The sequence below is a fragment of the Sminthopsis crassicaudata genome, chromosome 4 (genome assembly GCF_048593235.1).
Source record: "Sminthopsis crassicaudata isolate SCR6 chromosome 4, ASM4859323v1, whole genome shotgun sequence".
Classification (NCBI taxonomy): Eukaryota; Metazoa; Chordata; class Mammalia; order Dasyuromorphia; family Dasyuridae; genus Sminthopsis; species Sminthopsis crassicaudata.
In genome coordinates, this window is record NC_133620.1 from 289,177,687 (window position 1) to 289,201,869 (window position 24,183).

The 24,183-nt window shown below is 44.5% G+C and overlaps 1 protein-coding gene across 2 annotated transcripts in view; it reads left to right on the top strand.

Moving 5' to 3' along the window:
- The window catches only part of GRM4 (glutamate metabotropic receptor 4), a 281,111-nt gene extending 258,509 nt beyond the window's left edge, over positions 1 to 22,602 (top strand). The window contains exons 9-11 of one of the 2 annotated variants that reach the window (XM_074311244.1): positions 13,559 to 13,591; positions 13,670 to 13,805; positions 20,288 to 22,602. In XM_074311244.1, the coding sequence (XP_074167345.1) occupies positions 13,559 to 13,591; positions 13,670 to 13,805; positions 20,288 to 20,337 (219 nt within the window). In that variant the 3' untranslated portion in view covers positions 20,338 to 22,602. Of the gene's footprint in view, positions 1 to 13,558; positions 13,806 to 20,287 lie in introns of both variants that reach the window. The other variant, XM_074311243.1, reaches the window with a different exon arrangement.
- Positions 22,603 to 24,183: the final 1,581 nt, after the last annotated feature.

Below are 24,183 nucleotides of genomic sequence, written 5' to 3' on the forward strand. Positions count from 1 at the left end.
CCTTAGAATTCTCACTTCCTTTAAAGTTACTGAAGGGCCAACTTGTATAGAAAGCTGCTCCTACTCTGACTCCCAATCTCCAGTTACTAGCGCCTTTCCATAGCGAATTATTTTGTATTTATTCATTTGGGATCAAGTTATTTATTCTCAGTCCTGAAAAACAGGGACATTTATGTGTTGTGTATGCTGTCCCAGTGACTAGTACACGTTGTGCACTAGCGTAGATGTGTCAACCACTGAAGAAGTATGAGTGGATGAATGAACACCGCAAGATATAAGCTGAATGTGGGAGTGGGCGGCACAGAGTCGTGGTGATAAGAGGAAGGGGATTAGGCTGGGTTGGTTCAGACCAGCAAGCCTGATTAGGTTCGGAAATACCTGAAACTCGAATCATTTTCTAAGGAAAGTAAAGCAGGAGGACTCCCGGGATAGAAGCGAACTTCATTCCCTCTCCTTCCTTGGTGAGCACAGGGGAGTGGGCTGGGTGAGGATGGTAGATGGAGGGTGGGGTGCATGAGAGTTAGGATGGTAAAGACTAGGAAGAAGAAATGGGACAAATGGACGGATGTTGGGGGAGGATGCGATTGATGCGGGGGAGCTGTGGAAGTTGGGAATGAAGGACAGGAAAATGTGAAGATGGGAGGAGAAAGCAGGTGAAGGGAAGAGCTGTTGAATGAGAAGAAATAGAAGGGTTGGACTATGTTGGTGGAGATGATCAGAGGGAGAGATAAGGCAAGCGCTAGGCGGAGAAGCTGGGAAGCTTGGACACCTCCTGACATCCCAGAACACACAAGAGGGTGCTTTCCTTGCTCCGCCGCACCCCAAGAAAGAGGCAAGGCAGAGGGAAGGCCCTGCTTCCACCCACTACATCTTATCCAGAGATGGGCGTTCCAAGTGCAGGGTAGGGGCAGCTGCAGCAAGCCGAGGAAGAGGAGAGCCTCCCCGCCCGGGCGGTGGTTTGAAGCCAGGAAAACTTGAGTCCTGTGTGACGTACTTATTGTGTGACCCTGGGCAGGGACGGACTGGATAGCTCAGCTTGAAGCCTATGATGCTATGATTCTTTTTTCCCCTCCTGTCTAATAATAACAACAACACACAAACATAATCCTTTTCAGTTTTGAAAGCACTCTTCTCACAACGAGCCAGAGAGAGGAAGCTCTCGGTGATTATGCCCCTTGTTGGTGGCAGACCCAGGGCCAGAACCAAGCCTTGTGTCTGCCAGTCTAGTGTTCTGTTCCCCACGCCAACGTGCCTTTCTATCCAAAGAACCCCCTCGCCATCCTCCTGGCTTTTCCGGGCCCTGCCTCGTGTTCTTTTCTTTTTTTGTAAGTCTCGAGCCAACTTATGTCACAGCTCCTGGGCTGTAATTAGTAGCAGCCTCTTTAACTTTGGCTTCTATTAGCCGATTTTTTGTGTTTCTGGAACAATGGGCTTGTCAGTTTCTGGCTAACGAGCCATAGGGGAGGTAAGATCATCTGGTGAGTTCCCATCTCAGGCCTCCCACCGGACCCCTCGGCTTCACCTCAGTGGCAGGTGGGGGACCCCACCGTATCCTTGCCCCTGTGACCCTGGAGCATCACTTCCAGCCTGCAGGCCGGGGAATGGGGGATAAGAAAAAGTCGGGGCTGATCTCTCACCCACCCCGTGTCTGTGGCCTCCGCCCTCCCAAGGTGGTCTCTGACTCAGGAAGTTGGCAGCAGAGATGATCCTTTTTCAGGTGAGGAAACCGAGGCTCGGAGAGGGGGAGGTCATGTAAGTCAGGGGCAAAGCCAAGCCCTCGTTCTCCTGAGTTATAAACGGGAGCAGTCCAGAAGAGGAACCTGGGAGCCAGATGCAGGGGGGCGTGGAGGACACTCCCAGGCCAGGGGGCAGCCCCTTCCTTTTTTACAGAAGAACCACCAGAGCCCCAGGGAGCTTAGCTGACTTGGAAGATCACCCTCCCTGCCCTGCCCCCCCCCCTTTTCCCTCTTTGTCACAGTGGCAGAGCCAGATAGTGCGCTTGTGGGGTGGTGTGGGGGGGAGACATGACAGCTTCCCTCCTCTCCGCCGTCCACATTTTCATAATTAGCTTGTAAGCTGTTTGAAGGGAAGGTCTGTATTTTTCATCTTTTTATCTACTAATAGTAATAACTGCCAACATTTAAATAGTTCGCTATATTAAGTGCTTTACAAATATCTCATTTGATGCTCACTACAACTCTGGGAAATAGGTGCTATTATTATTCCCATTTTTCAAATGAGAAAACTGAGGCAAAGAGGGCGAATCACTTGCCCAGGGTCACACAACTAGTAAATGCCTGAATTCGAATTCAGGGTTTTCTGACTCAAGTCCAGAGCTTCATTTCTCCTTTTCTTTCCATCTCTATTCCTCTCTGCCCCTATTGGTAACAGGGTTCAAACTAGGCTTTCTGGCTCAGAGTTTATGCAGTATACTACCAAGGGCAGTGTCTTGCTTTTTGGGGGGGGGTCTGAGCCTGTGATTTCATCAGTGTAGGAAATTCTTAAGTAACAGTAGATGAAAAGACCTGAAGACAAGGAAAGTCCTTCTCAGCTTCCTCATGTGTGAAGTGGGAGGGGGCGGGAGGTTTTGACACAAAAGTCTAGCCTGTAAGTGCCTGCTATGTGCCAAAGCTCTATACAAACTCACGCCACTGGTGCAGATGGGCAATCGGGTGTAACTTAGTGACTTGATAGGACTGTCTGACAGTAGTGACCTTCCCCTGGTCACAGTCAGGATTTGAACCCAGTTCTTGCGAGTCCCTTTATGTCTCACATATGGCAGGTATTACTAAATGTTTGTGTAACTGAATTTCTGAATTAATCCAGGGCATGCAGAGTCGACCCCTGGCACTGGCTTTTGTGCCCCGGACCTGGGAGAGTCAGAGAGTCCTGCTAAGTGACCAGAGGTGGGGGAGGCCTCGATAGAGAGGTTAGGAAGGGAAAGAGGGAGGGAAACATGGGAGATCCCTGCTAGAGAAAAAGGAGGTGGGATGCAGGATGGGAATTGACAAGGGCTGCCTGGAAGGCCCCACTATTGAAAAATGGATTATCCGACACCCAGATTAATGGGCTTTCATTTTGCTTAACATCTGTCACCGTTAGTCCTGGATAGTGAGCATGAAATTAGTTTTGACTGTGGAGAGGCATAGACCCGGTGGGCTATGTGACTTACATGCCAACTGGCTGGGCCGGAGCTGCCAGGATGGGGCCCCCGGAGCCCCTGAGCATGAGGGTCGGCCCAGGAGAGGAAGGTGCGTCAGAAGAGCGGAGAGAGGAAGGGGCATAGAAAGAGGCTGGGAGCCTGGCTGATGTAACGGCTGGGCGTGGAAGGAGTTCGGACAGTGGTGAGGGATGCCATTGATTCCAGTTCATTTCAGTAAGCATTTAAAAGTTTATAAAGCACTTGAACACAGCACTCGGCACATAGTAGGCATTATATGAATGTGGATTCTGTTCCCCTTCCCTCCCTTTATGGAACCTCTCACCCGGTCTGTGTCCGTCCTTGTCTGTGCCGGGTACGTGGAAAATACAGACGGATAAAGCCCAGATGCGTACAGCATAAGGGAATTTGACAGTTAGAGAGCCCTTTGTCTAGAACAAGATATAACAGAAAGCCCCACTTCAGCAGTGACCCTTGACTTGGAGTCAAGAAAACTTGAGTTCAGATTCTGCCTCACGCTTAGCTGTTTGACCCTGGGCAAGTCACCCTCACTCTATTTTCTTCAGTTTCCTCATTTGTAAAATGAGAAGAATGAACGTGTTGGCCTTCAAGATCCTTTACACCTCTAAATAAATCTGAGTTCTAAAAGCATGATAGTAATCTAGCTTTTGCGGGAATACTTTATTTTAGCGTGAATTTATTTTTTGATACTTTAAATAACATTGGACTTTGAGCCAGGCACCATTGGTAAACCATATCTTCTCTCTTGATCTCAGTTTCTTCACTTGTGAAACGAGGAAATAATACTTGAGCTACCTCCCTAGGAGAACAGTTGTGATTCAGGTATTTTTTTTAAATACAGTTGAGCACGCTGAGAATGTGAGTTATTATTAAGGCTCAATCTTTGTCCCCACGGAGTTTATAAACCCAACATTTAAGAAAGGGAAAAGAACCAGACTGGAGCATGAAAAATAAAGCAGTAAACTTATATATTATGTGTCAACATATATGGTGCAAACTATATACATGCCATGGAGAAGTCAGGGAAGGGAGAGATCGCTGTGGGCTGAAATAGTGCTGGAAGGCTTCTTTGGAGGACGCGAGCTTCTGAGGCCCATGGGATGCCTCAGGCTATTGAGAGAGTTGTTGTTTGTCTTGGTTCTCCAAGAGGACGAGGCATCCAGGAACTGAGGCCATGCCATGCCAGTGAATTGGATTTAAGTGAGGGAGACTGCGTAAGGCCACCTGCCTCACTTTCCCATCTGGGTGCAATAAATCAGGAGAAAGGTCTTCCACAGGTCTCCATTCAGGGATTAAGGCTCGGCAGTGAGAGAAGCAGACTCTTGGGAGGACACTTGCTCCACCCAGGCAGTTCAGTGCCCTCTCTACAGCTGGGTCTTAGAATAAGAAGCCCAGAGCACCGAAGAACCTGTTTTGTCACAGGTGGGATTGGAAATTAGGTCATCAAGGGCTCTTAATGTATGGACTATGCTATGTCACTTCTCACTCTGGGTGTGTGACAGAGAGAGACAAAGACACACAGAGATAGACAGAAAAACAGAGGGGAGGAAGGGAGGGAGAAAGAGAGAGAGAGGGAGGGAGGGAGAAAGAGAGAGAAGAGGAGGAAGGGAGGGAGAAAGAGAAAGAGAGAGAGGGAGGGAGAAAGAGAGAGAGGGAGGGAGGGAGAAAGGGAGGGAGGGAGGGAGAAAGAGAGAGGGAGGGAGAAAGAGAGAGGGAGGGAGGAGGGAAGGGAGGAGGGAGAAAGAAAGAGAGAGGGAGGGAGAAGAGAGAGAGGGAGGGAGGGAGAAAGAGAGAGAAGGAGGAGGAAGGGAGGGAGAAAGAAAGAGAGAGGGAGGGAGAAAGAGAGAGAGGAGGGAGGAAGGGAGGGAGGGAGGGAGAAAGAGAGAGGGAGGGAGAAGAGAGAGGGAGGGAGGAGGAAGGGAGGGAGGGAGGGAGAAAGAGAGGGAGGGAGAAAGAGAGAGGGAGGGAGGAGGAAGGGAGGGAGAAAGAAAGAGAGAGAGGGAGGGAGAAAGAGAGAGAGAGGGAGGGAGGGAGAAAGAGAGGGAGGGAGGAAGGGAGGAGAAAGAAAGAGAGAGAGGGGAGGGAGAAAGAGAGGGAGGGAGGGAGAAAGGGAGGGAGGGAGGGAGAAAGAGAGAGAGGGAGGGAGGGAGAAAGGGAGGGAGGGAGGGAGGGAGGGAGGGAGAGAGAGGGAGGGAGGGAGAAAGGGAGGGAGGGAGGGAGGGAGAAAGAGGAAGGGAGGGAGAAAGAGAGAGAGGGAGGGAGGGAGAAAGAGAGAGAGGGAGGGAGAAAGAGAGAGGGAGGGAGGGAGAAAGGGAGGGAGGGAGGGAGGGAGAAAGAGGAAGGGAGGGAGAAAGAGAGAGAGGGAGGGAGGGAGGGAGAAAGAGAGGGAGAGAGAGAGAGAGAGAGGGAGAGAGGGAGGGAGAGAGAGAGAGAGAGAGAGAGAGAGAGAGAGAGAGAGAGAGAGAGAGAGAGAGAGAGAGAGAGAGAGAGAGAAAGAGAGAGAGACAGAGAGAGAGACAGAGAGAGAGAGAGAGGGAGAGAGAGAGAGAGAGAGAGAGAGAGAGAGAGAGAGAGAGAGAGAGAGAGAGAGAGAGAGAGAGAGAGAGAGAGAGAGGGAGAGAGAGAGAGAGGGAGAGAGAGAGAGAGGGAGAGAGAGAGAGAGAGAGAGAGAGAGAGAGGGAGAGAGAGAGAGAGAGAGGGAGAGAGAGAGAGAGAGAGAGAGAGAGAGAGAGAGAGAGAGAGAGAGAGAGAGAGAGAGACGAGTAGAGAGAGATAACGTTCAGAGTTGTGATTTCACCGGGGTAAGAACGGTGGGATGTGGTTGGAACCTCCAGGAACTTAACTTTGGAGAGCTGCCTGTGACTCAGAGGAGGATGCAGATCGAGCCCTCCATTCTGCTCCTTCAGTCACAACAGGGAGGCTCGCCTCCATTATGGCATTTTACACTGTTCAAAAGTGCTTTCTCATCAGTGTCTCATCTGACCCTCGTGGCAATGCCGGGAATGCCATCAGTTTCATTTTACAGAAATGGGACCCACGAGCCAGACTTCCCCACAGTAAAAAGTGAGTCGGTGGTGGAGACAGAACCACAGCCACCAGATCTCAGGACATCCCGCTGAAGGTTTTTCCCCCATTACAGCCTTTGCCTTGATGTTTGTCCAGGAGAAGCTCCCTGAGAATACAAATTTTCTCTTGCCAAGTGTAGATGAAAAAACCATGGGGTCAGTACCAGGACGTCTCTCTTTCCCTTGCTATCTTCTCTTTCTTCCCTTCTCTCCCTCCTCCTTTTTTCTTCTCTATCTCCCCCTTCTCTGTCTCTCCATCTCCCTTTTTCCCCTCCCCAACTGCACTGAGCACAGAAGGCCTGTGGCAGCCAAGTGTCTTGGGAGAAGTCCCTTCTCTTTGTCATCTCAACCATCCAGTTCAGTCCGTTCTGTTAAAATAGCTACCGAAGCCTCACCGTGCCCAGGGCATATGGTGGTAAGTCAGAAGAGTTTCTGACTTCCGTAGCTCGGGGCAGGGGAAAGGGTGCCAGCTCTGAGGTCAGATCATGCCTTATGCCCCTGACCAAGATCTTAATTACCCCATGTTTATAGAGTTATCCTGAGGGAGCCTCAGAGGGTGAAATTTCCTCTTGAAATCCATGACCTGACATCTCATAGGACAGTGGAGAAAACATTAAGTTTAAGGATAGCTGATATGGCCTCTTTTTAAAAGCAAACAGTGTTAAGTGAGCAAACAGGACTCTACAGCTAGTAAGTATCTGAGGATGGATTTGAACTCAGGACCAGATCTCTATCCACTGCATCAAGGTTTCCTGAAGATGCGTTTCCTGATCTGTAAAATGACCATAGTAACACACAACTACTAGTTGTTATAGTGGAAGGCATATAAAGTCCTGACAGTCTCACAGAAAGTGAGAGTCTCGGCAGTGAGGTTAGAGAGGTCCTGATACGGTAATTCAGGATGCCATTAAGTGCTCTGGAGAGGTCAGAGAGAATGGTTGGAGATCTGATAGGGGACAGATCATTCATGACGGGCTGAGGAAATGGCGCCTGGGCCGGACCTTGAAGGGTGTTAAGAATATCAGGAGAGGGAGACAGAATGGAGAGTCATTCTAGGCATGGAGGGATGGCTTGCCCAAACACTGTGGAAGGCAAGGGCCTCGGGACCTTGGCGAGCAATCTTACTGGCCAGAATTTATGTAGTGCTATAAAAGTTTGGGAAGTGCTTTACAAACATTATCATCTTTGATCCCCACAACAATCCTGGGAGGTGGGTGCTACTGTTATCACTTTTTTGCAGATAGGGAAACTGAGGCAGATAGCGGTCAGGTGACTTGCCTAGGATCATACAGCTAGTAATTGTCTGAGGCTAGATTCGAACTCACATCTTCCTGACGTCAGGCTTAGCATCTTTCCACTGTTCCATCTAGCTGGAAATCCAGAAGTGCTGACACACCTGTGTACTAGAGGGAGTATCATGGGAGGCAGGTTAGAACCACACATTGGAGGGTCCAGAATGCCGGAGCAAGGAGTTTGCATTCTATTTAGTAGAGAAAGAGAGCCATGAAGTTTAGTTACCTCTCCTCCTATCTGTACATACGTAAATATTCAACATTTATTAAGCGCTTAGTCCTCACATCCCTCTTTTTCATACTCAATCAATAATCAACCAACTTTTATTAAATGTCTTCTATGTGTTAGGTACTGTATTAAGCTCTGGAAATACAAAAAGAGACAAAAGACAATCCCTGACTTCAAGAAGTTTACAATCTAATTACTTATTTTTTTTCTATCATATGTCAGTATTACTTTTCCTCCATTCCTTCCTGGCCATTCTATTTGGCAAGGACGTAGTCATTAATATCATTTAGGAGAGTTGCATCAGTAGAGTGGTGGGGGGCTGACAGTATAGGGGAGCAAAAAACTTAATTATTCCTAATTCTAATTAACCTGTGGAATTAGACCTCACAGAATTTTTCTTTTGAACTTCTCTGACATAGAATAGCAAGATTATTAGAGACAGTGAACAGAAAACTGGTTCGGAATCAGGAAGACGTGGGTTTTGTCTTTCAAGTTGTGTCTCATCCTCTGGCACTTACTAGCAAGCCACTTAAAGGATGTGGTGAGCATGAAATGAGGTAATATTTGTAAAATGCTTTGTAAATTGTAAAGCACTATATAAAAATTATTATTTGTGACGGTAGCAGTAGCAGTGAGATAACTACATGATGCAGTGGATAGTGTTGAGCCAGGAGTCTGGAAAACCTGAGTTCACATGTGGTTTTAGACACATGTTAGCTGTGTGACCCTGAACAAGTCACTAAACCTTGTTTGCCTCAATTCCTCATCTGTAAAATGAGCTGGACAAGGAAATAGCAAACCCGTTCTGTTATCAGAAAACCCCAAATGAGTAGAAGTAGTAGTTGTAGAAGTAGTAGTAGTCATAGTAGTAGTAGTAGTAGTAGTAGTAGTAGTAGTAGTAGTAGTGGTAGTAGTAGTAGTAGTAGAAATAGTAGTGGTAGAAGTAGTAATAGTCATAGTAGTAGTAGTAGTAGTAGTAGTAGTAGTAGTGGTAGTAGTAGTAGTAGTAGAAATAGTAGTGGTAGAAGTAGTAGTAGTCATAGTAGTAGTAGTAGTAGTAGTAGTAGTGGTAGTAGTAGTAGTAGAAATAGTAGTGGTAGAAGTAGTAGTAGTCATAGTAGTAGAAATAGTAGTGGTAGAAGTAGTAGTAGTCATAGTAGTAGTAGTAGTGGTAGAAGTAGTAGTAGTCATAATAGTAGTAGTAGTAGTAGAAATAGTAGTGGTAGAAGTAGTAGTAATCATAGTAGTAGTAGTAGTAGAAATAATAGTGGTAGAAGTAGTAGTAGTCATAGTAGTAGAAATAGTAGTGGTAGAAGTAGTAGTAGTCATAGTAGTAGAAATAGTAGTGGTAGAAGTAGTAGTAGTCATAGTAGTAGTAGTAGTAGTGGTAGAAGTAGTAGTAGTCATAGTAGTAGTAGTAGTAGTAGAAATAGTAGTGGTAGAAGTAGTAGTAGTCATAGTAGTAGAAATAGTAGTGGTAGAAGTAGTAGTAATCATAGTAGTAGTAGTAGTAGAAATAATAGTGGTAGAAGTAGTAGTAGTCATAGTAGTAGTAGTAGTAGTAGTAGTAGTAGTAGTGGTAGTAGTAGTAGTAGAAATAGTAGTGGTAGAAGTAGTAGTAGTCATAGTAGTAGAAATAGTAGTGGTAGAAGTAGTAGTAGTCATAGTAGTAGAAATAGTAGTGGTAGAAGTAGTAGTAGTCATAGTAGTAGTAGTAGTAGTGGTAGAAGTAGTAGTAGTCATAATAGTAGTAGTAGTAGTAGAAATAGTAGTGGTAGAAGTAGTAGTAGTCATAGTAGTAGAAATAGTAGTGGTAGAAGTAGTAGTAATCATAGTAGTAGTAGTAGTAGAAATAATAGTGGTAGAAGTAGTAGTAGTCATAGTAGTAGTAGTAGTAATAGTGGTAGAAGTAGTAGTAGTCATAGTGGTAGTAGTAGTAGTAGTAGTAGAAATAGTAGTGGTAGAAGTAGTAGTAGTCATAGTAGTAGAAGTAGTAGTAGTCATAGTGGTAGTAGTAGTAGAAATAGTAGTGGTAGAAGTAGTAGTTGTAGAAGTAGTAGTAGTCATAGTAGTAGTAGTAATAGTAGAAATAATAGTGGTAGAAGTAGTAGTAGTCATAGTAGTAGTAGTAGAAATAGTAGTGGTGGTAGTAGTAGTAGTAGTGGTAGTAGTAGTAGTAAGTGGTGGTAGTGGTAATAGTAGTAGAAGTAGCAACAGTATTAGTAGTAGAAGGAGAAGAAGAAAAAGAAAGAAGAATGGGGCAGCTAGGTGGTGCAGTGGACAGAGCCCCAGCCCTGAATTCAGGAGGACCCGAGTTCAAATGTGGTCTCAGACACTGAACACTTCCTAGCTGTGAGACCCTGGGCAAGTCACTTATCCCCATAGTACTAGTAGTAGTAGTAGTAGTAGTAGTAGTAATAGTAATACTAGTAATATTGCTAAGGTTAATAATGTAATAATTGTAATATGTTAATAATGTAAGAGAAATAGGAAAACATGATCCCTACTCTCATGGAAGTCATCTAGTCAGAAAGGTAAGACAGAAGCACCGGAAAAGCATTATCAATGCATGTTAATATAGAATTGATATAACCCATAAGCTTTACAAATAGTTCCCACAGGAACTTTAATAAGGAAGCTTGATCCCAATGTACTTGTGTCAGTTAAGTCAATCCAATAACTAGCATTTATTAAGCACCTAGTATGTGCCTGAAGCTAAGAGGACGATGACCAAAATAAAACAGCTCCGGGATTGAAGGAGCCTCGCATGGTCAGGGAAGGAGCTATGAAGGAGGGGTGGGCCACATATCTAGTTAGCAGAGTCTAGATTTGAACTTGGAACTTCCTGACTGCAAGTCCAATATTAGTTGCCTTAATAAATACTTGAATTGAATCCTCAGACCTCAGAGACTTTTGCTCTCTCTCCTAATACCTTTAAATCCATTATATAATATGTTATCAGACTCAGTCTGGGAACCCTTGCTATTAGCCTGGGATTACTCCCCACCAAAGCTCACCCGTGGCAGCAGTTCCTTCAAAGAAGAGGAAAGGTGGCAGACACACTGGGAGATTGGGAGCATCGCTGCACTGGAGGCTGGGGATGGAGGGACTCAGTGAGTGCAGAATGGAACCCAGGTCAGCAGGGTTAAAAATGGCATTATTTCTTGACTGTGTGAAACTTTGAGCCCCTTCCTTTCTCAAGGGACTTGACTTATAACCAAATGTGTTCCTATGAGCCTTGGAGAGCAGCATTTTCTGGCCTTATAAGTATGCGCATTTCTAAAAAGGAGAATGAAAAATCTCCCTCTTTTCCTTACCTCTAGGTCCCTCTGCTCCCAAGATCCTCCTGTTTTCAGAAGAGACTGAGGCAGGTGTGGGAATTGAGGTGGACATGGAGAGCAGAGGGCCAGCCTCTGCCTCTCTCTCACCTCTTACACTCAGTTACAGTGTTGGTTTTGACTCCATTGACACCTCATCTCTTTCTCCTCCTCTTTATTTTCCTGCCACCCCTCCAGTGTGACTCCCTATTTACAGCCCTCTCTCACCCTCCCTTGCAATAGCCCTTAACGGTCTTCTTGCCTCGAATCTTTTCCCACTACAGGGGGGAGAAGGGAATAAGCATTTATGTAGCACCTACTATATGCCAGGTTCTGTGTGAAACACTTTACCAATATTATCTCATTTGAAATCAATACAACAATTCCCACTGAAGTGAATTGGAACTCATGCTATCTAACTACCACTACCATCCCTCTCTGCTGCCCAGATTCCTCCTCCGCCTAGCCCTCAGATCTGCATTACTTCCATCCTTCCAGTGTTCTCCTGGCCAGACTGCAGATCAGTCTCTCTCTCTTTGTCTCTCTGTGGATAGTTTATCTAGATATAGATACCTAAACATATATATATATATATAAAAATATGAAGACTATATATGATATAAAGATATACATAGACATATTTATCTCTCTATAATATTATATATGATATCAGAGTATACTTTCTATAAAATCTAACATGCCTTGTTACATGTAATATTATATATTATGTTGTTTATATAATAGTATGTATTTTATGTAGATAGAATATATATTATATTGATATCCAGATCACTCTACCTCCCAGAGATGTTTTGAGGATTATATAAGATTACATATATATGTGTGTGTTTATACACATGTATCTACACATATATACCACAATATACAACAATAAATATATGTATGCATGTGCACATATAATACCTTATGCAATTGTATGATGATATATTATAAAATTGTATGATGTGTAACGTAAAATATGTTATATAACAATGTACATAATCTAAATAATGTATATTATGAAATTATAAATTTTGTAACAATATTTTATGAACTTGTATATTATATACTAGATAACAAAATTTTACAATATACAATTGTAAAATATAATATATGACAATATATTAAGGAATTATAAATTACATATACATTGTGTTTATTTCTTTTTTATTCTTTTTCTTTTTCCCCTGAGACTGGGGTTAAGTGACTTGCCCAGGGTCACACAGCTAGGAAGCGTTAAGTGTCTGAGACCAGATTTGAACTCTGGTCCTCCTGAATTCAGGGCTGGTGCTCTATCCACTGCGCCACCTAGCTGCCCCTATTTATTTCAATAAATATACATATTAGAGCTATATCTTATTTCATCTTCACAACAACTTTTGGAAATAGTTATCTTCATTTTATTGTTGAAGAAACTGAGGCAAAGAGATTGAGTGATTTATCCAGGATCACATAGCTAGTAAGTAACTGAAGTCAAATCTGAACTCCTGACTTCAGCGCTTTATTGCTGCATCAGCTAGTAGCTGCCCATCCATTCCCATAGATTCTTCATACCATTGCCAAAATCCATCTTTGTGCGCACATCTCATGATGTTACTCCTCTGATCAGATACTTCCAGGGAGTTTCCGATGCCAGTCAAATAAAAAGGAGTTATGGTTTCTTGATTTTCAAGGCCTTCCACCATCCCATGCTCTTCCCCGCCATGTCCTCTGGACTGGTCCATTGTCAAATTAGATATTCTATTCTCTATACCTGGAATGTTCCACCTTTCCCCCTCTTCACCCCCTCTTCTTTAAGGATAATTTTAATATTCCTTCTTCCACAGAACCTTCCATGATTTCTCCCCTACTTCCACCCACCTTGGTAATGGTTTTCTTTCTCATACTTCACAAAATATTTTCCTCCGTGCCTTTTAAATGTGTTTAACCTGTAATAATATGTTATGATCTGTCTTATTCTTTTAATGGACTATGTTTCATTCATGTTAGGATTGGGAATTAGCTAAATTTTATTTCAGTAAGTTAATGAGCCTACTTAATTAAAGTTAAAGTTAATTAAGTACCTACTATGTGCCAGTCACTGTACACACTTTCATTCAGTAAGCATTTTATGAAAAACCTAATACATGACACGGCAGGCACTAGGGGATAAAAACAATACCAAGATAGTCTTGGTTTTCAAGAATTTTACCTCTACTGAAGCAAAACAATGCAAACACAGAAAAGTCAATCGTATGTATGCAAAGTAGAATGCAATTTGGGGGTTGGGTAGAATTAAATAGACTTTTTCTGGGACATTTGAAGCTTTGAAGACAGTTAAGAGAAGTGGGGGAAATATAGTCCATCAGTAGGAACAGGTGGAAGAAATGAATGAATGAATGAATGAATGAATGGATGAGTGAATGAAGGAAGGGGGTGGTCCTGAGGTCCTGGATCCTTCTCTGACGCTGTTCCCCCTCCCTCCTTTTCCCCAGCTGTACATCCAGACGACGACGCTGACTGTTTCGGTGAGCCTGAGCGCCTCTGTATCCCTGGGGATGTTGTATATGCCCAAAGTCTATATTATTCTCTTCCACCCTGAGCAGAACGTGCCCAAACGCAAACGAAGTCTCAAGGCTGTGGTCACTGCTGCCACCATGTCCAACAAGTTCACTCAGAAGGGGAGTTTCCGACCCAATGGGGAGGCCAGGTCCGAGCTCTGTGACAACCTCGAGGCCCAAGGTGAGCTCCCCTGCCCTGGCGCCCTGAAGAACTTTACCCTGCCCTGGGCCAAGACATCCAGGAGCCTTGAGGACAGAGGCTGAGTGTGGGGCACGGTTAATGGGAGTGGAACCCCGGCTTCTAAGACATGGGAGGAGGAGGAGAAAACGGCTGAGCCCCTCTAGAGCAAGGTCCCAGGGAGGGGAACCTGCTAGGAGCCACGTGGTAGCCTAGGGAGTCTGAGCCATGAGAGGGGTGAGTCTGGGTAGATCAACACGGGCAGTGCTGGGTGCACTGGTTTGTGGATTATGGGAAAATCTTGCCCTCTCCATCAGGCATGTTGCCATTAGAGTAGCCCCTTGGAGATAAGCCATGGCTACCCATTAAAGTGTGTACATTACCTAGGAGGGTGGACCTAGCAGGCTACATTGGGCAGAGAACCTCTGCAGAACCACGGAGCTGCATGGGACCTTACACGATTTTAGTCCTTGTATATGATCAGAGTAGAAAGCTAGAGAGAGGACGTGGCTTGTTCGGCTAATATCATAATAGAGCTGCACTCAGACCTAGGTCTCCTAATTCCCCCTCCAGCAATCTTTCCCCTGTATCATGTCTCCTCCTCAAGTTTGCATATAGGAAGTCAGGACGCCCCCCCCCCCCCCACCTTCCCAACTTATTTCAGCTGGAGCCAGCCTCAGAGGGTAGAAGATTAACTTTCATAGGCCCTTCCAGCTTCAGCAATCCCAGTGATTCATCGCTCCCTCAGCACTGGCTCTTTTCCCATTCAAAACATAACAACTCACTTTGTCTGGGGCTTCATCCCTTCCAGATCACTTTCCCATTCATCATCTTATCAGAGCATTCAGCAACATCATAACAGCTCTGTGAGGCAGGTAGGAATGGTGGGGCCCCTATTCTACAGAGGAAGAAACTGAGCCCAGATAAGATGGTAACTAGCCAGGGGTAGCCCCTGCTGGACTCCCAGCCTCCAGGCAAGTGCATTTTCCCTTCTGCCAGTGCTTGAGCTTTCTACTCTTCATCCTCCAGCCCTGCCTGTCTCCCAAGAAGAGGAGCTTTTTGACTCATGGAAGCCCCCTATGCCCCCAGCCAGTTAATCCAAGAGCTCAAACGCTCTAATGAGACCTGTTGCAAATTATGTTCCCTTTGGGTCTTCACTTTCTCTGCAGTAAAATGAGCGCTTTAAAGTAAATGATGTCTAAAGTTCCTTCCAGCTCCAGCATACCGTGTGCATATGGTAATAGAGGAACCCATGATCCCCACATATGGACAGCCAGGCTACTTGGCTGTTATCTCCCATATCCGTCTGTCTCAAGTATCCCTCCCTGCTAACACAGATACACTTTACAAGGTCTTCTGAAAACAGTGTCTTATTCCAGAAGGGCGATCCAAGGTTAAGTTGCAGACACCTGAGATGGGATATTATGGAATAAGGAGGGCTTCCTCAGGGGGCCCTTTGATATAGGATTGTGTGAGTGGTACGGATGGGGGGGCTAGGACCCCATCGAAGCCCTGGGGGAATCTTAGTCACCTTCTGCTCCTCCTCAGACTCAGTGATGTTAACATCCCTGAATCAGTGTTATACTTTGGGAGACTGAGGCATGAAGGAATAGACTTAGGAGTCTGGGTTCCCAAGCCTCTACTTTCTACATGATTTGGGGGACTCACTATCTGCAAGAGGGCCAGGAAAGGCAGCTAGCACTTTCCATCTCTCCCTCCCCTGGCATGAGATAGAGGGGCCAAAGGCCCAAGAGACCCGTCTGCAGCTTTGAGACAAGAGCCCCTCTTCATGGTGAAACTGGCAGGCAGGTGATTAATTCTGGGAAAGGTTGGGAAGTGGGGGGAGAGTTGGGGAGGGTGGAGATGGCAGAGTTGTCACTCCTAGAAGGCAGGGACATTTTTCACTTTGTCACTGGCAGGCCACGTATCTTTAAACAAACAACAGAATAAATAATTTACAGGGCCTGATTGCCGGCAGATTGGCTAGGGAAACATGGGGCTAACAAATAGAGGCTGTCAGCTCTAATTTTGTATGGCCCGTCTAATTGTTATCTGAGGGTAACAGCATCTGAAGTCTGCAATAAAGGGTCATTTGTCAGCACGGGTGGAGTGTGAGCACATGGCAGGCACATGAGGAAACAGGAATGCTCACTCAGGAGTGGGGACACGCACATGCATACACAGCTATGCCTTGCGTTCTCTCCGTCTCTCTGTCTCTCTTCCTCCCTTTCCCTCTCTCCCTTTCTCTTTCTTCTCTTTTCTTCTTCTTTCTCTTTTTCTCTTTCCCTTTTTACTTTTTTTCTCTTCTCTTTCCTCTGTCTTTCTCTCTACATCTCTCTGTATGTGTTTTCTGTGTCTGTCTCCATCTTTATTTCTTGATCTCAGTCTTTCTGTCTTTGTCTCTTGTCTGTCTTTCTCTCTCCCTCCTTCTCCTGAAAGCGCTTCAGAAAATCTCTCAAGACTGGTACCTCTCACAACACATTCAGGCTTAGAGTCCAGGGATTCTCAACCTTGGGGAGACAAGGAGGAAGCCTCCAGAATCTACAGTGACACAGCCAAGTTTTTTTCAAGAAGAAACTTCAGTCTTCCTGTACATGGACTGTGGCTAGGTCAGCGCTTACCTCATTTTAACTTGAGATCATGTAATAATCAGCAAAAAATCCCCTTTTAGGTGCTTTACCAAATGCTGGGCACTGTGCTAAGCTCTAGGATTATCAAAAAAGGCAAAACAATCTCTTCTCTCAAGATGTTCACATTTTAATGGGAAAAACAACTTATAAATAACTTGGTATATACAAGATGTATATTCAGTAGACACGGGGCACTCTCGGGGGAAGGCCCTAGCAGCGGGGGATGGGGAGATCCAAAAAAGCTTCCTGCAGAAGGTGGCATTTGAGCTGACCCTCGAAGAGGGGGAAACGAGAGCAGAACACTTTCAGGCATGGGTGGGGGTGTCCGTACCATGGCAAGGAGACAGGAGAGGAGTGTTTCAAGAACAGCAATTAGGCCAATATGACTGAATTGTCAAGTGTGTGGAGAAGGGTAAGACCTAAGAAGACTGGAGAGGTAGGAAGGTGACAGGTTACAAAGAGCTTTAAATGTCAAGTAGGATTTTATATTTGATCCGGAGGCGATAAGTGCCAGCAGAGTCTATGGGGGCATGAGGGAGTGGAGGGGAGGTGCATGGTCAGACGTGTTTAGGAAAATCACTTAGGGAGTTGAGGGCAGGATGGAAGGACTGAAACTCGAGGTGGGGAGATTAATTAGAATCCGGGATCATCCGATCTGTGCCTCCTATCTTCCTCCCCTTTGCTCCAGCAATTGTCCAGAGTAGCAATTTAACTTTAGTTAATAGATTCATAGCCAAACTCAGGACCAATCAATCAATTTGGGTGATGACAGGGAGGCCAAGGAAGAGGAGCAGGGAGTGAGCTTCAGAACACTTACCAGTTAGAAATACAAATCATCACTATTCACACTTCTCATTTTGAGATTTAGAGAATGCTTTTCTTACTACCACAACCCTGAGAGGTGGGCAATTTGAGGTAGGCAGGGGAGATAGGTTTATGATTGTTCCAATTTTTACCGATGAGAAAGTTGAAACTTAGGAAATTTTAAGGGATTTGCCCATGGCCTTCGTAGGATCATTTAGCATTAGAAAGGACCATAGAAACCCTCCGGTTGGGCCTGGTTATTTAACAGCTAGGGAAGCTGGGACCTCGTAGGAAAAGTTATTTGCTTGAAGTCTCACAAGTAACAGAACAAGAATTCTAGCCCAAGTCCAATCCAAGACAAATGCTGTCCTCCATGTTTAGTACCCTTGTGACCTTGGAGAAATAATTTAACCTTCCTGGGTGGACCTCACTTTTCTCATCTGTAAAACAGGTCTATGCCTCCCAATTCAGGGCTCTTTCTACAAAATCATATTACTCATTTTAGTAAGTATTGGAGCCAGATTAGAACCAAAATTTTCTGAGTCAGGATCAGCATTCTTTACATCCCATTGTACCAGTGCTCATTCAACTTTAACCATTCTACTTTTACAGACTAGATGCTGCTTAAATGCTGAAATATAGAAAGGCTTTGGAATCCAAGGGCATGGATTCAAAATCTTCCAGTCACATGCCACTGAATATGCCCTTAACAGAACTGATAGGAGACGTGGTGTTGCCTCCTCTGTATGATGAGAGGGTTGGACTAAACATAGAGATAATGTTTACCACTAGCCCTCGGGGAAGAGAGATGGAAATGTACTCATGATACACTTTTAAGTTTAGTCTGCTTTATTAAGTCTATACAATCAACAAAACAATCCACAAAAATTTATTAAGCACTTACTATGTTCCAAGCACTGCGCAAAGCGCTGAAGATACAAAAAGAGGCAAAAACCAGTCCTTGCCCTCAGTTTTGCTGTTCAGTCATTTTTCCGTTGTGTCTGACTCTTTGTGACCTCGTTTGGAATTTTCTTGGCAAAGAAAGCCACTGGAGTGGTTTGCCCTTTCCTTCTTCAATTTATATTACAGATGAGGAGACTGGGGCAAACAGCAAGTGACTTGCTGAGGAATTTTCAGTCTAATGGGAAAAACAATAGGCAAACAAATATGTACAAAACATGCTATATATAGGATAGATAGGAAATACTTAAAAAGAAAGAAATTCCTGATTTGTAGAGCTTGCCTATTTCTGAGATGTAAATTCTCTGGACTGCAGAGCTGCTGTAAGCTGGTTAAGGCACACCCCAAATTAGAAGGCCCAGAGGGTTTGTGGTCAATAAAATCGGGCGAGAATATTAGCCTAAATGACAAAATCGAAGAGTCATAGAATTTCCTCATTGCAAGGGACAAACGTCAGTTTCAAAGTCCAGCTCATTTAAGCTGTGGTTCGGAGAATTGCCAGTTTTGAGATGGAAGGGATAGCTAGTCTAACCCTATTATATTACTGACAAAGAAAAATTTTGCTACTATCAACTCTCCCATTGTGAGGGAGCAAAACTTCTCCCTCAATCCAATGGATGCACAGAAAAAGACTAGAAAAGGGTTTTCTTCTATATTAAAAAATCTCATTATTTCTCACTCTGGGCAAGAAATGGGCTACATACTTATTTTTAAAAATAGGCCTCAAAGAATTTCCAACTGCCTTAAATTCCAACAATTTGGAGCTGTCCAGACCCCAGCTGGAAGTATGATACCCGCTCCCATGCCCCTCAGAAATCCCGCTAATTTAATGTGCTATCATCCATTGCAATCTTTGCCCACAGCCTTGTCAATAGGGATTTTTCTGTGTATGCTCCTAGGTTTAACTGATACTGCTGTCCACCAGGGTCTGGCCCTCTACTGTGAAGATGCACAACCTCAATTTTCCCCAGGGGTGAGGGGGTTCTCCACTAATCAATCACACTCACAAATGAGTGATCTGTAAGTGAGAATGGTTATGTTTGTTTACAGGGCTTTGGAAAAATTGTGAAGAAAACATCTTTTTTTCCATTGCCTCATTCTCACTTCCCTCCTTGCCTCCTATGGGTGCCCCCATTCTCATGCACTTAAGAAAGGCCTGCCTTGCAAGGACCATCACAATGCTCTATTCCCATTTTGAAGAGGAACCTTTTAAACATATGCTATTAATGAGCTAGTGATTTATGCTATCATAAGTGCACACTGGTGTAGGAGGGCTTTAACGCTTATTGCCTGTTACCTTGGGCAACTTCCTGATCCTCACTTTACTCTCCTGTAAAATGGGATTAATACTACTTGTACTCTTTACTTCACAGACTGCCTCATTGACTCTAGAAGTCTTTAGAAATTGAACTTCTGTCTTTATTATTATTAGGTTAAGATGAGATAGATAGTGTCAGTGTAGAGGAGGAATCAGAAGCCAAGTCCTGGGATGGTGGGAGAGTGGACTGAGTCCTCGGGCATTCTGCCAACATACAGTTTTGGGGGCGTGTATTGGGGTAGCTTTTTACCGGGGGTCTGAGGTTTTTTAGAGTCTGATTTCAGAAGAATTAAAGGTCCATAGGCTTTTCCAAAAGGAGCCAGAAAGGTTTCCTTGGATTGGTTGCCTACCTTGAGGGAGACAATATAATGAGAGAGAAATAGCAACAGGATTGTATGGAGAATGAGTTTTAATTTTAACTGACACTCGTCTCTTTGGAGTCGGCTTCTTATCTATAGAATGAGACAGTAGCAACTAAGAGTGATGTGATGTTTTTTTTCACAACAGTGATATAAGGTGGGTAGTGAATCCTCTCGATTGACCACTGAGGAAGCTGGGCCTCCGCATTGGTGGCAGTCACACAGCTTGCACGGCCAATCTCAAAGCCAAGACTTTTGTCTCTAAATCTAGGGCTTTAGCTACTGCGCCTCACTGCCTTTTTTAGATGATTAATGGCTCATCCCCATCACTGGCGTGAAGAGAAAGGGGCTGAGGAGGGCGGGAGGAAGGCAACCCTGTAACTTCCATGTGTGTCCCCTTTTTTCTCCTCACAGCTCTGGCGACCAAACAGACCTATGTCACCTATACCAACCATGCAATTTAGCTGGAATTCCCTGCAGCTACCAGGTTTGAAGAGAAGGAAGAGGAAAAGAAGGAGAGGATGAAAATTTTGTAGTCTCCTGTCCAGACAGGGCTGTGATCTCCAGGCACCCCAGGAGTTGCCTCGATTGTCTTGGGAGCTTGGGGAAGAGGCTTGGTGCTCACAAAGCAAGAACCCCAGTGCCTGGGGGCTGTAGCAGTGCCAGGCCAAGGGGCAGGAGGAAGAGGCCTGGGGAAGCTGCTACTCTGCTCCCGGATCCAGGGTCTTTGACCAATTGTCTTTTCCTGCCCCAAACAATAGGAGGTTATATTCATTTGTGTTAAATCTATTGACTTCTCTTGTTCTCTTCTCTCTTCTGTCTCTGTCTGTCTCTCTTTCTCTTATTCTGTTTATTTCTCTCTCCCCTTTCCTCATCTTCCTCTTTGTCCTCCTCTTCCTTTTTCTCCTCCTCCTTCTTCACTCCTCCTCCTCTTTCTCCTCTTCCTCCTCCTCCTCTTTCTCCTCTATCTCTCCCTCTTTCTCTCTTTTTTTCCTTTTCCCCTTTCTCTCTTTCATCCTTTCCCAATCTTGCCTCTTATCTTTCTTATCTTTCTTCTCTCTACCTTTTTGTCTCTCTCTTTAATCTGTCAATATTATTATTCTGTTCCGGGCCTCAGTTTCTTCCTCCATAAAATGAGGAGGTTTGGGCTCAATGTTCAATTCAGTCTGTGAGTCTTATGAGTTTATATCTTTGTGTCTGTTTGTCTTTTTGTATTTCTTCCTGTCTTGCCTTCTCTCTATTGTCATTCTTCTTTTTCCATCCTCCCTGCCTTCCCTCTCTCTGTCCTGTCTTTTGTTCTTGATGTCTCTCTTATCTTCCTTTCTCTCTCTAACTTTTTGTCCCTCCTTCTGTTTCTCTCCAATTGTTCCCAGTGCTCCATCTTTCTTCCTTTTGCATTTTTTGCTTTCTTGTCTTTCCTTCCCTCCTTCATTTTTGTCTTATTTCATTCCCCTTAATAAATCTTATGTGTTGCAAAAAAGTAAAAGGAACAAAAAAACAAAACAAAACAAAAACAAAAACAAAAACAAATCTCAAGTGTGTTGCAAAGTGCTGAGTCCTCTTGGTGGCCTCTATTTGTGTGACCCAACCCACGGATTGAAGCCTGTCTGTTGTGTGTCCTGCCCGCCCACCCACCTGCCCGCTCACCCACCAACAACACAGAGTTCAGTGCCTGGATGTTTATGATTATTGATGACAATGTGTAGAGCATGATTGTTTTTATACCAAGGACATTTCTAATAAAATAAAACACATGGTTTTGCATCCTGCCTCCTTTGCCCCAAGGCCCTGTAGGAGGACTGCTGCTGATGCTGCAAAGGGAGGGGTGGTACTGGGAGGAAAGGAAGGATTGGTGCCTGGGAGGGAAGGAAGGGGGTCAGACAGTGGGATGGACACCAGCCTTGTGACTAAACTGTTCTGCTGTCACCTACACTGCCTCAGTCAACATCCTCCTTCAGAGACTTGGAATATGGGTAAGGAGGCCTACAGAAACGCTGAGGAGTATCAAGGGAAAGCTAATGACTCTATCCATGCAGAAATGACTCAGCGAGTACTCACTCCCTTGCTAGCTCATTCCCCTTTGCTCATACTCCTTTACTACAGTTAAGATTTTTTCCATTTTGTAGATAAGGGAAATGAGTCTGAAATGAAATAACTTGCATGAGATGCTACAGCTTGACATGCAGTATACAAGGTTCTCTATAAAGTACCTTAAAAGTGGGAAGTTCAGGACCCCATAATTAAGAAACCAGAATGTGAGAATTCTGAGTGTAGCATCCAACCATATAGACATCCACCATCAACTCCCACCCACCCACAGGGATGAAGGGATTTGCCCATGGCTACTATGCTGGAGTCTCCAACCCAGGTCTGACTCAGAGTTCATTAGTCTTTCTACCATTGGTGAAGGGCATCTAGGCTATGCCATGACATCTTGGGATATTTGCCCTGGAATAATAAAAGAATAGGGAAAAACAATATAATTTTCTTCAAGTATATGAAGCCCTGTCATATTTGGCTTAGTCTAAGAAGGTAGAATCAATAAGAAGACCAAGACTAGAGACAGAATGCTCTGCCTCTGTAAGTAAAGTTTCTCGAGAAATAGTTTTCCCAAGCCTTCAGATGTGCTAGAAACAATAATAGGAAGTGCACTAGATGTGGGGATAAAGAGATAGAGACATACACAGAGAAAGGGAGAGGGAGGGAGGGAAGGAGAGAGAGAGAGAGAGAGAAAAGAGAAGAGAGGGGGAAAGAGAGAGAAAGAAAAAGAAAGGGAGAGAGAGGAGACATGGAGAGAAAAACTGAGAAACAGACGGAGATAAGGGAAGGAGTGACAGTCAGGAAGTGAAGGAAGGAGGGGGAGGGGAGAGAGAAAAAGAGATCTTGGGATGTAGATTTATTCTGGCTTTGACATGTAACTTGGGCAATTCTCTATCTCTAAACAGTGCAGTAGGTAGAATCCTTGACCTGGAGCTAGGGAGATCTGAGTTCAAATGTGTCTTCTGAAACATTGCTATGTGACCTGAACAACTCACTTAATCTTTGTTTACTTCAGTTTCATCTCTAAAATGGGATTGTTGTGAGGATCAAATAGGTGAAGTGCTTGGTACTTCACTTAGGCTGGCACATTCTAAGTGCTACATAAATATTAGCCATTATTACTATTACTATAATACTACTACTGTAGTACTAGTAATCTTTGAGCTCCAGTTTCCCGATTTGAAAAATGGGACTAGTGATAACAGTGCTACTTTATAGGGATGTTGTAGGGAAAATGGTGATGAAAGTGCTACTATAAACATTAAGTATGCTTTTATTAGAGGCATCATTCTCTAGTGAGTAATGACCTGGCCTTGAAAACCAGGAAGACACGAGTTCAAGTCTTACCTTTGTGACCCTGGGCAAAGTCCCTTAACCTCTCAGTGTCCCGGGCAGTTCTCTAAAACTGTGGTTTGCCGATTAGCTGCCTGGCTGCTTTGTGGAAGGAAGTCCTTATCAGAAGTTCCCTCTGCCAATGAAATTTCAGTTTTGTCATTTTTCAGTCATGTCCAACTTTTGTGACCTCACTTAGGATTTTCTTGGCAAAGACACTGGACTAGTTTACCATATCCTTCTTCAGTTCATCTTACAACTGGGGAAACTGAGGCAGGCTGACAGAATTAAGTGATTTGTCCAAGGTTTGATAGTAACTCTGAGTGTCTGAGGTCAGATTCCAAATCAGGAAAATGTCTTTCTAACTCTTGTCACTTTATCTGCTGTGCCATCCAGCTGCCCAATGAAATAAGTCCTGTCCAAAAAAATTCTCATCAGAGGTCTTAAAGATTGGATAACCACTCATTGAGGATATTAATAGAGGAGGATTCTTAGTTGTCTTGGGCTAAGAAGGCCTCTTGAGATCCCTAGTGCTTCCTCACCCCAGCCCTGCAGGCTTGCCAACCTCCTTCCCTTAGACTGGAAAGCTTTCCTAGCTCTACTTGTTCAGTAGGAATGACTTCCAGGAGCAGAAATAGACTCTTCTAGCTGAAAGCTGCTTTAGACTTCATGTAGTCCAATTTCCCCATTTTACAGATGAAATAGAAGCTGAGACAAGAAGTGACCAATCAATCCATCAAATACTAGGTGCCTATTGTGTGCCAGACGTGGTTCGGGATTCAGGGAACACAAATATAAAAGTTAGGCAGTTCTAGGCCGTAAGGAATGCGAGGAACCTGGATGCTGGGCATATGTGCTCATAAAAGAGAAAACAGAACATGCATAATGACAGGAAAGGTGAGTGTTCAGGACTGGAAGAATTAAGGCCTCCGGTAGGC